This window comes from Stenella coeruleoalba (genome assembly GCF_951394435.1).
Source record: "Stenella coeruleoalba genome assembly, chromosome: 16".
In the NCBI taxonomy this organism is placed as follows: domain Eukaryota; kingdom Metazoa; phylum Chordata; class Mammalia; order Artiodactyla; family Delphinidae; genus Stenella; species Stenella coeruleoalba.
In genome coordinates this window covers 49301545-49317105 of record NC_137162.1, presented here as the reverse complement: position 1 = coordinate 49317105, position 15561 = coordinate 49301545, and the positions used below count along the sequence as shown (strand labels likewise).

Sequence of the window (15561 nt, the reverse complement as noted above, 5' to 3'; positions counted from 1 at the left end):
CAAGTCTAATTGAGGTAAAGTGAGTGATATATCTTTATGGTCTTGAGTTTCCTTTTCTGGAGACACTAATGACTTTGAACATCTCTTCATGTGATTATCGGCCATATGTGGTACCTCTTCTGTGAAAGTCCTGTACAAGTCTTTAGCCCGTTTTTCTATTAAATTGAGCTTTTCTTATTAATTTGTAAAAGTTCTTCATATAACATCCATACAGGATATGAATCCTATATTGACTGCATGCATTGTAAACATCCACTCGTAGTGTGTGGCTTGCCTTTTTACTTTCTTTCAAGTCCCTTGTAATGAACAGAAGTTTGATAAAGTCAAAAGCTGCTATCTTTTCTTTTCTAAGTTCTTTTTGTAGCCTTGTTGCAATGAATCTTCATAAGCATCCAGTTTGGATGGGAGTATTGGCTCTCTGTGAGAGACAAGGAAATCAGAGAAGGGAAACTCCAAGGCCATTTGGACCAAGCCTTATATTCATAAAAGGTCTTAAATCAACTTTGTGCTCATTATCTCCAAATGAGGTCACCTATAGCCACAAAGATCCACTGTCAGGGATGAAAGAAAACCCAGCAGCTCAAGGTGAGAGCGCCGTATTTCTCTGTGCACGAGGATGTAAGAGGTTTTAATAAACCTTGTGAGCATGGGAATAGCACATTTATGTTGCATTCTATTATTTTTGTCAAGATATCACTTGGTTAAATATAAACATTCCAAATCTACCATAACTTGTACTTTTAAATGTTTTAAGTGTCTAAAGGGAACCCGGAACAGGAAGTTGCCCAGGCCTCTCTCAACACTGAGAGGTTCCCAACAGGAAGAGTGGTGTGCTCAATTTTATGTCATTGGTGAGCTGTGGGACTGGGATTCACACCCAAACGTGCCAGGCCCCAGAGCCCAGACACTCTCTGCTGCTCAACTTTGCTAAATGACAGGGAGAAACCACTCCAAGCTAACTGCCCTGTGAGCACATGTGCCCTGGGGGGCTCCCACACCACACAAAGCACTGCCTTCAGGGGCCAGGGCCTATTGCTTCTGAAGCAGGACTCAGGCTCTGCCTCTCTCCTTGGACCCACTTGGGGCTCTCCTGAGAGGGGCTGGCAAACTGCTGAGGACTCTTCTCATCATGAAGAGCAAGGTGGCGGGTCCTAGTGGCCCCTAAGCTTTCTGCAGACTGCCCCCTTATATCCACTGCCCTCTGCAGTAAAGCTAAGGGATGGCCAAATGGCTGGGGATGTAGAACACGGGTATGTGTGTACATGAATATGTGTGTGCATTAGTGTGTGTGAGTAGTGGGAGCGTGTGCACGAGTGCCTTTGTGTGAGAGCCTGTAAGAAGGTTCCGCAGAGGTAGAATTGATGGGTAGGGAAAGGTAGGACACACTGAGGCAGGCTGGACAGGTGTGTGCATGTATGTGCGTACGTGTGTGTGAATGCATGTGTGTGAAGGTTCTGCAGAGGTGGTGGGGTAGGTTGAACAGGGAACAGAAGGCAAGAGATGCTGAGTGAGACAGGCTGGACAGCTGGTCTACCCAGAGAGGCAGTAGTGCTGGCCATGGTGCACATCTTTCTTGCATCATTCACTAATGACCAAGAGATAGTAGCCTCTGCATGTGAGGGTCATTGGGAAGAATGTGCCACCACCAGCAACATCCTGATGACACCTGCCTTCATCCCACCACCTTCCTCCTCATGGACCTTCAAGGGTTCTGCAGCATGTGGCAGATAAATACCAAACCCCTCAGTCTGGAACCCCAGGCATCAAAATTAACGAGGAGTGTGACCCACGGCTCTGATTCTCATCTGTATAACGGGATGATCATGATTAATTCGGGTCACTGTGGTAACTCACTGTAATAAATGAGTGAAGTCTAACCCACTGCTGAAGAATGCATTAACCTTTTTCTGCCCTTCCTCCTCCCAATCAGCCTCCATCCTGGGCTTGCTGTCCTTATCACCATCTCCCAAGCACACCTCTGCTCCACAGCTAGATCTTGCAGTGTGCCCACCCTCCCCTGAACCCTGTCTCCTTCCGCCACCTACCTCTCACCTGGTCTTCTGCGTCTGCTTTTGTCAAGTGTTCTCACCTGGGGTGGGGAGACCCCTCTGCGCCACCATCCTCTGAGCCCAGGAGGAGGGAGGTCCATGTCTTGGGCTTAACCTGTCTGCTCTTCCCTGACCCTTTGGAAACTTAGAAAAGCCATAAGGACCAGCCCCTTTGCTTCTCCGGCCAAAAATGGGTGTCTGCCTAAAGAAGGTGTGCCTCTTTACCTGATACCCACATGCTTATGAGAAGTGTCTACCTAGGCTGCTAACATGGATCACCTTGCAGGTGACAGGGATTCTCAAAGGAGATGCCTCTGGGAAGGTATCTCCTACCCCAAGGATGACAGTCCCCATGGCCCCGTCACAGCACACACATGCCCAGGTAGCCAGCTCTCGCCTACCTTCCTGATGCCTTCTGAAGGGCTGGACACGCAGTTGTCAGCCCCTCCATTCTTGCTGATGGTCCGCCAGAGCTCAGCAAATGTGCTGTCTTGCTCTAGAGGGTTGGTGCCCTTGGCTCGGAAGTACTCGTACACAGCAGAATCCCGGACGGTGCCGTAAGACATCTCCACTTGTTTGGACAGGTCCTGGAATGTCCTGAAATACAAAATGGCCATGAAACATGGGTACATGTTGCAACTTGCAGGGACACACATGGGCTACAAGGCCCTCCTGAGGTCGGAGCCTGGCTGTGGCCACTGTCCACATCCTTCACTGCCAACCCCCAGCTGTATGAGTCCCTCAGTCTGGAGCACCACTTGCCAGGGCCGCATTCTATCCCAGTTACGTTTCCTCAGTGTAGATTAATTCAATAATGTCACTGAACACCTAAAACCAGGTTCTGTGCTGAGCCTGAAGGACAAAAGGATGAGAAAGACATGTTTCCTGCCCTCAAGGAGCTTAGAGTCTAGCTGCAGAAACATACAGACAGACAGTCACAATATGAAAGAGTCAGGGCAACGTGGGAGGCTGTACACTTAAGGTCTCCAGCTCAAATTCCTGCAGAAGCACAGGAAAGAGAAGCACGTTGGCAAGACTGACGATGGTGACTGGTCTCTGACACTCAGAGATGGCGTGGGGCAGACACACACTCAGAGGTTGTGTCAGTGAAGAGGCATGTTCCCTCCACAGCTTGCAGCTCTTCTGGAGTTCCACCCAATGGTTGCCTTTTAAGAATCTCCGCCCAGTTTGTTTTTCAATAAAGAAAGAAATCTGGGTTTGTACATGAAATCTCTTGACTTTGAAGTGTTGACAATTATTCAAAAGGTGATGAAGATAAAACAGAGCACTTCTGAGAGCCTCAGTCTGTTGCACATGGAGGAGAAGCACGTAGCTCAGGCCGGGTGCATGACGCAGGGAGGGGGCACGTCAGGTAGGTCCACCAGCTGTCCAGGAGCAGATGTCTGAGCTGGGGGCAGAGGAACAGTGCCTTCCTTGGGGTAGAAGGAAGAGTCACATCAGGAAGGACCAACTGGCATAAAGTTTTCACTTGTCCCGAGATGAGCTGTACCTGACTCTGTGTGCTGAGAGGACAGAACTGCAAAAAACAAAAAGCTCAATGGTGAGCCAGCCTCTCTCTCCAGGCTCCAACCTGATCCCTCTTTATTTATTTCTCTTCTGGGAATCTGTCTCTCCTTTTAATCAACCAGAATCATCATCCCCACCTCTCACTGAGTTACTGTTCCCACAAAGAGATCCAGTCATTCCCACCTGATCTACACAACCCTCCATCTTCTGATCTCATCTTCCCCTGTTGCTCCTGCATCCACAGGACCCCAAAGCCAAGGCTGAAATGAGAAATCCCACACAGTCCCCGTTTATGGCACCAAACCACGGAGCTCCCTCTTCCTGGAATCCCTTTATCTTACTCATCCACCTGATACACTTCTGCAAACACCCTGAAGTTCCAGCTGCCACCTTTCCCTGTGGGAAGACATCGCCATCCCCCACCTCCCTGACCATCTCTATACCCTGCATGGCTTCTATGGCGGTAAGATCTCACTGTGATTGCAGGAAGCAGCGCAGCAGAATGGGTAAAGCAGGGGCTCTGGAGTCCAACTACCTGCCTTGCCTCTCAGCTCCACCAGCACTAACACTATGGGCCTGGGCAAATTAGCTGACCTCTCTGTGCCTCAGTTCCCAGATGTTTCAAAGAATAGGGCTAGAAGCAGAGCCTGTAGCAGAGGCTGCTGTGAAGATGAAATGAGGTGATATGTGTTCAACTCTTAGAGCAGTGAATGATGTAAACTCAGTGCCCAATAACTAGGAGCAATACTTCTGTGCTATTATTATATGGCTGGGTCCTCAGTAGATGGAGCCAAAGTAGCCCAGTATTTGCATCCTCAGCACTAGATCCAGGACAGTTGCCAGCCTGCACACAGAGGAACCAGCGATGAATGCTTCCTCCTGTTTTGGAGACACACTCCATGGAATTCCTTCAGGCACTGCTACATGGCCCAGAAACAGAGCTCAGGATTCGTTTCAATACATTACAGATGAAAGAAAACACAAAATAACAAATTTGATGAAGAAATCTTTCTAATTATTGTTCATTATTTATATCTAATTAAACCAAGATGTTCCTTTGCTTAAAGGGCCCCAAGGGTTGTAACTCTGTCGTAATCTGCCTGTAATGAAAGGAAGAGGGATCTTTTTTTCCCCCGCATTTTTTATTTTTCTCATGGTAATACAAACAAACACAAGGCTTTGATGAATGGGAAACATCAGGATGAATTACACAGTTGAGTCTAAATACTGAACTGCTCTAAATTACTGCAGTTTCGGTGAGTCTGGAATGAATGTGTAACCGCCAAGGAGTTCAGCACTACCGTTTCATCCCCATGTTTGAAATGTAGATTTCCTCTCTCCTCTTGCTATTTATTCACAACGGAGCTCCTGGCCAGAGGCTCAGGGAGCATCTCTGGAATGCAAGCAGGCAGCCCAAATGTTATTGGCTTCATGTCCATTTCTGTCCCCTTAGAGGTCATTGTTCCCATCCCAAAACACCACCACCATCTTTGCTGTGCCAGCCCCCTGGCCTCCATCCATCATCTCCGGTAGCCATGAGTCTGTGTAGAAGGATCTTTCCCGACTTAACTGCACATTGCCTCTTTCAGGGAAGGTCTCCAAGCTCATTAACACACAGGAAGTACTACCATCATATTTCAGAGTGACTAAACCTAAGTCTCTTTGGAATCCGGCGGGAGGGCCTGACTACTCATGGACCAAAGCTGTCATCTCCCTGGGGCACTTATTCTCTTGTCCGATTGCTCAGTTTTGGAAGGGACATGGAAGGAGGAATAAAGAACAGCCAGCCATCCAGGCTCCAAGCCATCAGTCAGCAGAAGACAGATGTTCACATCAGATAAGACGCCCATCCAAACAAGCAAGGGAGGCTTAGCCTGGAGAAGGCTGCGCTAGCAACACACTTAATTTAGCATGTTTCCCCAAATAGTCTCTTCAGCAACAACTGCTAGAAGTGTCCAAGCACCCTCACCACAGAGATGGAGGAGAGGCACACGTGGTGCCTCTATAAACCAAAATCATTCATGATACAACTGGCTGAAGTCATCCAACCAGGCGTCGCATCCACAGTCAGCTAGCTAGCTAGTTAGTTAGTTGGTACTAGGTAAGGCACAGAGGCACATAGGCAAGGAATGCATGGTGGGCCTCATCAAGGGGTTCATAGTGATGGGTGATGAGTGGTCAGAGAAGTAAACCAACGGTAACTAAACAATGTGAGAGGGACTAAAGCGGAGTTCTGCATGAGGGGTCCTGGAAGCACACAGGAGAAGCACCTAGCCTGTTGGCCAGAGCTAAAGGAAGGATTTCTAGAGAAGGAAGCCTGCCTGGGTCTGGATTGACTAATTAAGTGTCCTGTGCAGGCATGCACACTTAGCGGCTGACACCCAGCTCTGTGCTCGGCTGCCTATCTCCTTACTTCACCTTTTAGTAACGACGAGTGTTACAATCCTCCCATGGCAAAGCTTAGCCTCTCTCCCGTGCTTTCCACTGAGCCAGTATCTTTTACTCAATTGAACCCTATTGAAACTGGGTTTGGGACCAATAGGAGCTGCTTCTCTGCATCTCCTGGCCTGGATGGCTGATTTTTGGGATCTTCCCTAGCTGAAAGCATAGCTGACTCCTGTGAGCACATCAGACTGTCTCACAAAAGAACTCTGTAAGCATCCCTTGCCTCTGAGAGCAGTTTCCTCCAATTAAACAGGCACCTCCTGGAAGTCCCACAATGTCTCCTTCAGCTGCGGCCAAGGACAGTCTACCCAGGTCGGCACCACCTCCCTCCCTCCCCGTACCTTTCTCCATAAGTCAATCTTACTATTTCCCAGGTACATTTTCATTAAAAAAGAGATAAATTTGTTTCCAGCATGAGAAAAATCGATAACACAGAATGTATAAATACATCTTTGCATGTTACAGAAATCCTTACATTGGCAATGAAGATAAATACACTTGCAACAAGAGGAGAATCAATATACAGTATATGTAAAACAGATTTCAACAACTGTGGGGATGCCATCATCACGGGTCTGATAAATCTAAACCCCAAAGCCCTGTTATTCTTGCTTAAGGAGAAAATGAATGGGAATTCCCTGGCGGGCCAGTGGTTAGGACTCTGTGCTTCCACTGCAGGGAGCACGGCTTCCATCCCTGGTCAGGGAACTAAGATCACACATGTTACGACGCGGCCAAAAAGAGAAAAAGAGAGAGTGAGAGAAAAGGAAATAGTGGAGTACCCCAAAAGTTACAGGCAGGTGGGGATGCTCATCCTTGTAATCTGAAGCTGTCGTAACTACAGCCCACAGATGCCTTTACTATCATTCTGGCAGCCTCACTTTTCTTTTCTTTTTTTTTTTCAGTTAATTAATTTACTTTATTTATTTATTTTTGGCTGAGTTGGGTCTTCGTTGCTGCGCATGGGCTTTCTCTAGCTGCGGCGAGCGGGGGCTACTCTGTGTTGCAGTGTGCAGGCTTCTCATTGCGGTGGCTTCTCCTGTTGCAGAGCACAGGCTCTAGGCACACCGGCTTCACTAGTTGTGGCTCGTGGGCTCAGTAGTTGTGGCGCGGGGGCTTAGTTGCTTCTGTGGCACGTGGGATCTTCCCGGATCAGGGCTCAAACCCGTGTCCCCTGCATTGGCAGGCGGATTCCTAACCACTGCGCTACCAGGGAAGCCCCCTCACTTTTCTCTCTCGTGTCTGACTCGACAAGAATGGTGCTGTGCCAATCAGTTGGGATTGCCTGGTCAGGTTCCACAGCCTCCTTCCGGGACGTTTGGGTACCAGAGCTGCCCATTTCCCTGCCCTTCCTGAGCTTCTTCCCAGGGCTCCCCCTGTGCTTCCAGTCTCTCTAATCCTTCTCCCATGCAGTGGCTCCAACCCAGGGCTCCGCCACATTTCCCATTCTCTCCACCCCAGACCTGGGTTCTTCAAGGCGAACAGGACCTCAGGTGAAGGCTGAGACACTCCAAGATGCTTCTCAACCTTGGGCCCTGAAAGGCATCTCAGGGTCTTCATTCTTTCCTTCATCCAATGAAAAAACATCCTATTTCCTGAGCATCTGCTTCTGTCAAGCACTGTTCTAGGTCTAAGGATATGAGCAACGCAAAGTTCCCACTCTTGGGGAGTTTGCACGATGGAGGTGGGAGAGAGAAACAAACATATGAGCAACAAACAAAAGAACCAATAATTACAAAATGCTGGGGTCAGCAAATTTTCTGGGAAGGGACAGAGAGCACGTACGTAGGTAGTAAGGGCCACACACCACTCTGTTGCATATTCCTTGATTTTGTGTTTTGGGTTTTTTTTTTAGAACATTGTAAAATGTTTCAAAAAAAGAAAAACAATCTTAGCTTGCAGGCTGCAGGAAAATAGGCTGCTGGCCAGATGTGGCCTGTGGGGACGTAGTCAGCCGACTGCCGATGTCATGTTTCCAGTGATGAAAAGTGCTACGAAGAGTAATAAAGCAAAGTAAGGGTTACAGAAAATGATGGAGGAAGTGATTATATGAAGTATGCAGGGGGGTGTTTTAGCTATTGGAGCTGACATCGAGGGCGTGTGTTTCTTCACTTTTTCGTGACCTGGTCTGGGAGGAGGTGAGAGTAGAGACTGCTGAGGGCAGGGCTCAGACCTGGAGACGCTTGCCTTCCAAGGAGCAGAGGCCGGCAGGCTCGAAGCTCATCAGCCTCTCTCCCACGGAATGGCCCCCTTTACGTGGACCAGGGTCCCCGCTGGGAGGCTGGGGCAGGCGATGCTGGATATTACACGGGGCTCCTTTGTATCTAATCTACAGGCTGTCATCTGAGTGACTGTATCCCAGCTCAGGAAACTGTCAGGTTAACACTGTATGAGGACACTTAGTGACCCACCGGGATGAGGATCACATGGCAGGAAAATGCCTCTTTGTAGGACACAGGAGGCCAGGAAGCCCTTCTTCAAAATTGTGTCCCACGTGCCAGTCACAGAGGGCCCGGTGGGTACCGGGTACCCAGCTGATGTGTGCTCACTCCCTCCCCCAATCTTCCCTCCACATTCTTTTCCCTCCAAATCAAATTCTTTGATTACTACTGAAATTCAAAGATGCCCAAAGTACGCTAAGGAAAAAAAAAAACAAACCTCAATGCATTTGGATGTAGTATATTTCCATTCTTATAAAGAGTAACAATTAATAAATGTATGTAAATATAGGGACAAAAATAGGAGGAATGTGCACTGAACAGTAATGAGACTTCCACTTTGTATAAATGTATTTCTGTAAAATTTGCATTTTTTATTACGTTGTAAACACAAGTGTGATCTGAATGATTTAACAAATCCTTCTGCTGCCCAAGTGTCAGTTCTGGGCCTTGGGAATTTAGCTCTGCGCTCTTCTGTCACCTCCACGTCCACCCCTTCCACCAACCGCCCCTGCAGCCAAGATCTGCTTGGAAGAAAGAGGCCTCTCTCCTGCCCCATTACACTCGTGCCCCGCTGACTGTAGGGAGAGGGCTCCAAGGGGCTGTGACAGTCGCATCTTCCATCCATGGAGCAAAACAAACACGCCCGTATTAACCCCAAGGGGGCTGAGCCATCCTGGGCATCCAGGGCCCGTCAGGACCAAGGTTCCCTCACCAAAGCAGGCTGGAGTTTCCCTTACTTGCACATTTCCTGCTTGGATTCAGCCCAGCTCAGGTGCCCTTGGCTGCCAAAGCAGATGGGGGCGGCTAGACATGAGTTTCTGAAAGAAGGGCATACGCGTCACATGTTTGTGATTTGCTAAATGCAGTCTAGACCCTGGAAGTGAGCAGGGCTCAGTAATAGGTGCTGAAGGATCACCTCAGTCAGGCCAGATAACTCTGGGCCAGGTACCGAGCCCAGGCCCTGGCACGTGGCAGAGGTTGGATATCCACATCTTTCACTGGGTCTAATCCGGGGACCTCCAATACCATTGGCAAAGGGTGCTCGGCCCATGGAGACTTCTGCACTCCGGTCTTACCTCCTCCAGCCTCTTCTCAGACTACCCTGCTCTCGGGTGTTAGCCTGGTGGATGTCCTGCTCTCTTAGGCCTCTGAGCCTTCACTCAGGCTCACTGTCTGTTCCCCACACAGTTCCCTGCCTTCATGTGACTAAAACCCACCCTTCTTCCAGGAATCAGCTCAGCTGTCATCTCCAGTAGAAAGAGTGGATTCCCCCCCTGGGCCCATGCCCCCTCTATGTGCTCCCCGCTTAGTCTATCCTACCTCCTGGACTTCATGTGGCTACTGACATGCCTGTTTCCCCCACTTTGACAGTGGGCTCCCTCAGGGCTGGAGTCTGTGTACATCTCTGGATCCCTGTCACCCCTCATATGGTCTGACAGACAGTGTGTGCTGAGTTCATGCTTTCTGGAAGAATCAAATCTAGTTTAAAAACAACTCTGTGTTTACAGCTGAATATGGCTGGAGAAAATCCAAGTTGGAGACTAGCACAGTGACGGGCCGAACTTTAGAATCATGACCACTAACCTCAAGTGACCCCTAAGGTTGCCTGGCAATCTAAATTCTCCTGTTCAATTCACCCTCTCACTCTCTTAGATGACTCTCAGACAAGGGACCCTACTTCCAATTTCCTAAGAGAGTAGAAGCAATCAGTAGAGAAATTTGCCTCTCTATAAAGAACTTCCTTTTCAAAAACCATCAAATACCTGCTTTTCAACACACTGGCTCTGTCTTTGCTCCTATTTATTTCTAACTGTTTGTCTCCTGGATCCCAGACTTTCTTGCTTTCTCAAGTACATTGCCCTTCCAGGTGTCATCTTTATCTCCCACATCATGAAATTGCTTCTCTCTATAGGTCATTTCCATCAGCATACAAACCCATACATCTTCTATCTTTTACAAAAAAAATCCTGCTTTGAGTTCCCATCCTCCTCCAACCACTCTCCAGTTCTTCCAGGGAGCTGTCTATGGTCACTGCCTCCATTACTCTCTTCCCATTTCTCATGAACCTAGCTGAAGCTTTCATCCCACCACTCAACTGAAGCTGCTTCTGTCAAGGTCATTAATGATCTCTCAAGCACAGTGGCCCATTCCCAGTCTTCACTTTACTCCCACCTACCAGCATTTATTTGACAAACTTGATCAATCTGTCCCTCCGTCACTTGGCTGCTGGGACGGCACCTTTCTTAGCTCTCCCACCTTGCAGGCACCTCCCTATCCATCTCCTTTCTAGTTCTTGCTCTCTTTTCAGACTCTGAATCTTGGGGTGTCCCGGGTTCAATCCACAGATTCCTTCTCTTCTCTGGTGACCCCCCTTCACCACGATCTGGTCAGGTCAGTTGGCTGTAGATACATCTATACACTGATGGCTCCAATGGACCACCCCAGCCCTGATCCACCCCGCGGACTTTAGGCAGCTGCCCCCTGACATCTCCATATGGATGGCTATTAGGTCCCTACACCAATCATGTTCAAATCCAAGTTCTTGAATCGCAAACCCCCAAACCTACCACCAAAACTGCTCTGTTTTTAGTTCATCCACCTCAGTCAAATGTTGCTCTGTTTTTGACATGCTGTAGCCAAAAGCCATGGGGTCACTACTGACTCCTCTCTCTTGCATATTTTACATACAATCTCAGCATGTTTGATATCTTCTGCCATCAAGATAGATGCAGAATCACATTGCTTCTCATCACGTTCACGATGAACCACTCTGTGTCTTACCTGGATATTGAGATCATCTCCCCAGTGGTTTTCTTGCTTCCACCTTTAACTCTATAGTCTGTTACTTGGGGGATAAGTAGGGTATCCTTTCAAAATCTAAGTCAGATCGTGTGACCTCATTGCTAGAAACCCTCCAATTGCTTCTCACCTTTCCAAGAAACACCCTCAATCCTCACGTGGCCTGAAAGGTCACACACAATCTGGACCCAATACCTCTGCTCTCACCACACTGGCTGCTCTGCCTTCCTGCCTTGGGGGTTCTGCAGCTGTTTTTCTCCACGTCCTACACTCTTCCCTCACATCTCTAATTGGCTCATTCCCTCAGTGCTTTGGGAACATCAAATGTCACCTTCTCCATGAGACCTTTGTTGACAACCCTCTATAAAATACCACCCTCTTTAAATTATATGATAAAAACAAAGAAACATATGACAGGCTGTTTCATGGCAGTTCTCCCCCTAGAATGGGACTTGTCTGGCTTATTGCAATGTCACCAGTGCCTACACCTGCATGACCAATCATCCCAGTTTGCACAGGACAGAGAGGTTTCCTGGGTTACAGGACTCTCAGTGCTAAAACCAGGGAAGTTCCAGCCAAGTTGTGGTAATATCCCCCCTACCTACAACAGTGCCTGGCACATAGTAGATGCTCTAATAAACATGGATTATTATGTGCATGAATAATATATTAACGAATTAGCCTTTTTCTCACTTTCCCATTATCTAGGTTGGATATTCTGTTGGAAAGGTCTTGGGTTGACCAGTGTCCTTTCAGGACAAGCGTGGGCCGGTCATCTGCAGAGAAGCAAGCATACTGATGGCTTGGGGAGTCTGAATGGGAGAGCTGTAGCCTTGGGCCAGGAGGTACAGCACAGAGCTACATGGTCAGAGCCAGGCCAGGAGCAAATCACCAAGAAGCCCAGGGATCAGGCTGGGCTCTCCACGGGCTTCCTTCTCAGGGTCTGGAAGCTTCAGGATCAAGCTTCCTTATGGATCTGATGGACATCAGCACTGGCTGAGAGTCTCCTCCTGGGTCTGCATCCCCAGCAGCTGCTCTCTGCCTCCCTAGCTCCCATGCCCCTCCTACTCGGTGGGAGCCCCACACAAACAGCTCCACCAGGCGGCAATACCACCATGCCGGGAACACGACTGGCTCCCAGCTCTCCGCACCCACAAATATTTGCCGCCACAAATCCATACAAAAGCAGGACGCACCATTAACCTTTAATATATCAGTGTTAGGGCTCTTAATCCATTACGAGGCTGTCATAAATGTGACTGAAATGCAAATCACAGCGGCAGCCCTCCGGGAGGGTGTGAAGGTGCCTTCACTGTCTCCTGGCACAGCCTGCATCCTCTGTGCTCTGGAGAAACAGCCTGAGTCTCCTCTCTCCCTGCTGGCTTTTGTTTTCACTCTCTTCCCCTCCCTCTGCTCCTTCTTTCCAGATGTCTGACTGAGTCCCTCTATTATGTCAGCTTCCCCAGCATGCAGTCACTTGATATGCTAGAAGAAAGCTATAGTAATGCTAACTTCCAGACACTGTGCTAAGACTTCATTGGTATTGCTTCATTTAACCTTGGCCATAATTTCATGAAGTTATTATTATCCCTCCCTTTTAGAGATGAAGAATCAAGGCTCAAGGAGATTAAGCAACTATGGAAGGCCACAGAAGCAGCAAGAAGAAGAGCCATCTCCCCACTCAGGACTGGCTTGATCCAAAAACCCACACATTCGATCACCATCCTACAGTGATGTTAGGCAGCCCTTAGCTAAGTGTGGAGGATTAACAAGTAAGCAGACGATCAAAAATATCGTGCAGAATATATTGCTAGAAATAAGCTCAGAGTCCTTAGAACACGATGTTGAACCTATCCCAGCTTGGCAGATGAGAGACTGAGGGTGGGGAAAAGGAGACAGGGTTAGCAGGAAAGGCAGGGCTTAAGTTGAGACTTAAGGAGAAAGCGGAAACTGACATTGGAGGGGGAATAAAAGATGTTCTGTGCAAAGGTGATAGTATTTTCAAACCATGGATGTCTTGAGAGCAAAACCTCCTGAGAACTATTCATGGTTTACTACAAGGGAGCAGAAATGGTAAGTAACCAAGAAGCACTAAGGATAGGATTGAGGAAATAATTATTCATAAAATACTTATAGGCTAGTATAATGGGATGGAAAAGCAAAAATGATGGTGTACCCTGGACAATTACAGGGTCCAAGCATCTGGGAGATGAGCAGGTGGGCATGTCCTGTACAATGGGCAGCAGGGAAGGCACTGCAGAAAGCTATCGCACGTGTTTTAAAAGGCAGGGCTGAGGAGTCACAGTGAGCCCACGTGCTTGCACGGGAGTGTGCATGCACATGGGTGTGCATGCACGCCTGTGCACATGTGTTCAGGGCCTGGGTGTGTGCATGTATGTGTGTGCATGGAAGGACTCCAGGGCAGAAAGAAGAGAGGAAAGAGGGAGACGGGTATGGCTGGAGGGCTGGGACACTCAGATTAAGGGATGTCATTTGCTCTGACAAATGTTAAAATAAACGAGCAGCTATGGGTTCTTCGGTAGCAGAATGGTGACCTCATAGGAGGCAGATTTGTATGACGGGGAAACCAACCAAAGCATCTAGTGCAGGGATCATAGCACATGACACATCTTGCCCACTTGAGTGTGTTTATGGGCCTGGGCAGTTAGCACTCCTTGCGCAAGAAATTGGAGACTCAGGCCCTTGCCATGTGGGGAAGCTGGAGAGAAAATACTAGCGCATGTGAGTCTGTTATTGAACAATACAAACCCAGCTGTAATTAAACGTGAAGCCACAAGATGCTAGCCATTCTGAATCAGTCTGCAGAATAATCACTTAACAAGGATATGGACGCCGATGGAGAGGTTAGGGAAGGGAGTTGGGAGGACAGAGGTATGTTCTGATACGGAAGAGTCTCGCTTGGTTCAGGGACGGAGGGGGCCCTACTTCGTGCCAGGTGCTACATGAGGGTCAGCTCATTTCATCTACGGAAACACACTTCGTGACAAGTTATTCGACCCCTTCCTAGATGAGGAAATGATGACGTTTTTAGGGCTAGCCCCATGCCAGGGCCAAGCTGAGCTTGCTGGTCTGTCTGATCCCGAGCTTTCCCAGGCCTGTATCTCTGAGATGCCAGAGAGGCCTTCCCAAACCAGCTCCAACTTGGGGTGATGTCCCTGCTGTGGACCATTCAGTTACAGCTGGTTTTCTCTTGGACAAAAGGCTCTTCTAGCACCATTAGCAATGCCAGGTGCCAGCAACACCACCCCAGAAAGTCCCACCAGCCAAACGGCCTTGATCTGACACTCTCTCTGGCTAGTGACAGAGGCCGTCTGCTTCAGTCCCCAGGCAGGCACCGTCGGAAGCTGGCTGTGCCCGAGCAGAGGAACACTGCCTACAGCTGCAGCACTGGGATGCTGGCAGAACTACACATGGTCCTGCTTTTTGTTCTCTAAGATAATTCATCCCATTAACTTCTTAGGGTTTGGGCAAAACACTCAGGACAGCTCTGCAGTGTCCAACAGGAGACTGTCTGATGGGAGCAAAACACCTAGCTGTGGAACACTAGATAAAGCACCCCAGAGAAATTTCTGGAGAAGTTTCTGCAGCCTGGGGGACAAAGAGAAGGATTCCGGCACTTAGTGGGGGCATCCAAATATATGCAAGCCTTCCTGTGCCATCTCCTCTTTTATTACTGGATCCTCGTAATAGCTCTGGATGGAAGTTATTACAGTCCTCATTCTCAGGACTCTGTGAGGCGAACTAACTTCTGCAAGAATTAGAGACTTACGCCAACTTACCCAAGACCATGTAGCATCAGCACTAGAGCTGAGCATGTACACCTGTCTGTTCCGGCTGCAAAGCCTGGCTCTACACCTTGACGTGGTACCTCCTGAGAAACAGGAGCAAGTTAGGGAAGCAACATGGGCTAGTTTGGTGAATCTGGGAGGTCTGGGACCTGGGTTCTGGGCTCTGCCTAGAGAACACGGCACCTCCCTGCTCTGAGGGGCACCCGTCCTGGGGTGACAGTGCGGGGCAGGGGTCCAGGGCTTCAGTGCTGGAGTCAGACTGTGGTTGTGAGTATCACACTACACTGCTAGCTCTATGGCCTTGGATAAGATGCTCAACCTCTCTGTGCCTCGGTTTCCTCATCTATACAACAGGGCTACTCGCAAGATTGAGTGAATTCAGGAAAAGCCCTGAGAATAGTGCTGGATCCTGGGACACACTTGATCAACAGTTGCCTCAGTTTCCCTAACTATTCAATGAGAAAACTAGGCTGTGTCATGGTTATAAGCCGC

General features: G+C 48.7%; 1 protein-coding gene across 3 annotated transcripts in view; it reads right to left on the bottom strand.

The window, feature by feature from the left end:
* GRID1 (glutamate ionotropic receptor delta type subunit 1) overlaps positions 1-15561 on the bottom strand; it is a 663206-nt gene that overhangs the window by 52426 nt on the left and 595219 nt on the right. For all 3 annotated transcript variants that reach the window (XM_079899987.1, XM_079899988.1, XM_079899989.1), the window contains exon 13: positions 2450-2645. In XM_079899987.1, the coding sequence (XP_079756113.1) occupies positions 2450-2645 (196 nt within the window). The remainder of the gene's footprint in view (positions 1-2449; positions 2646-15561) is intronic.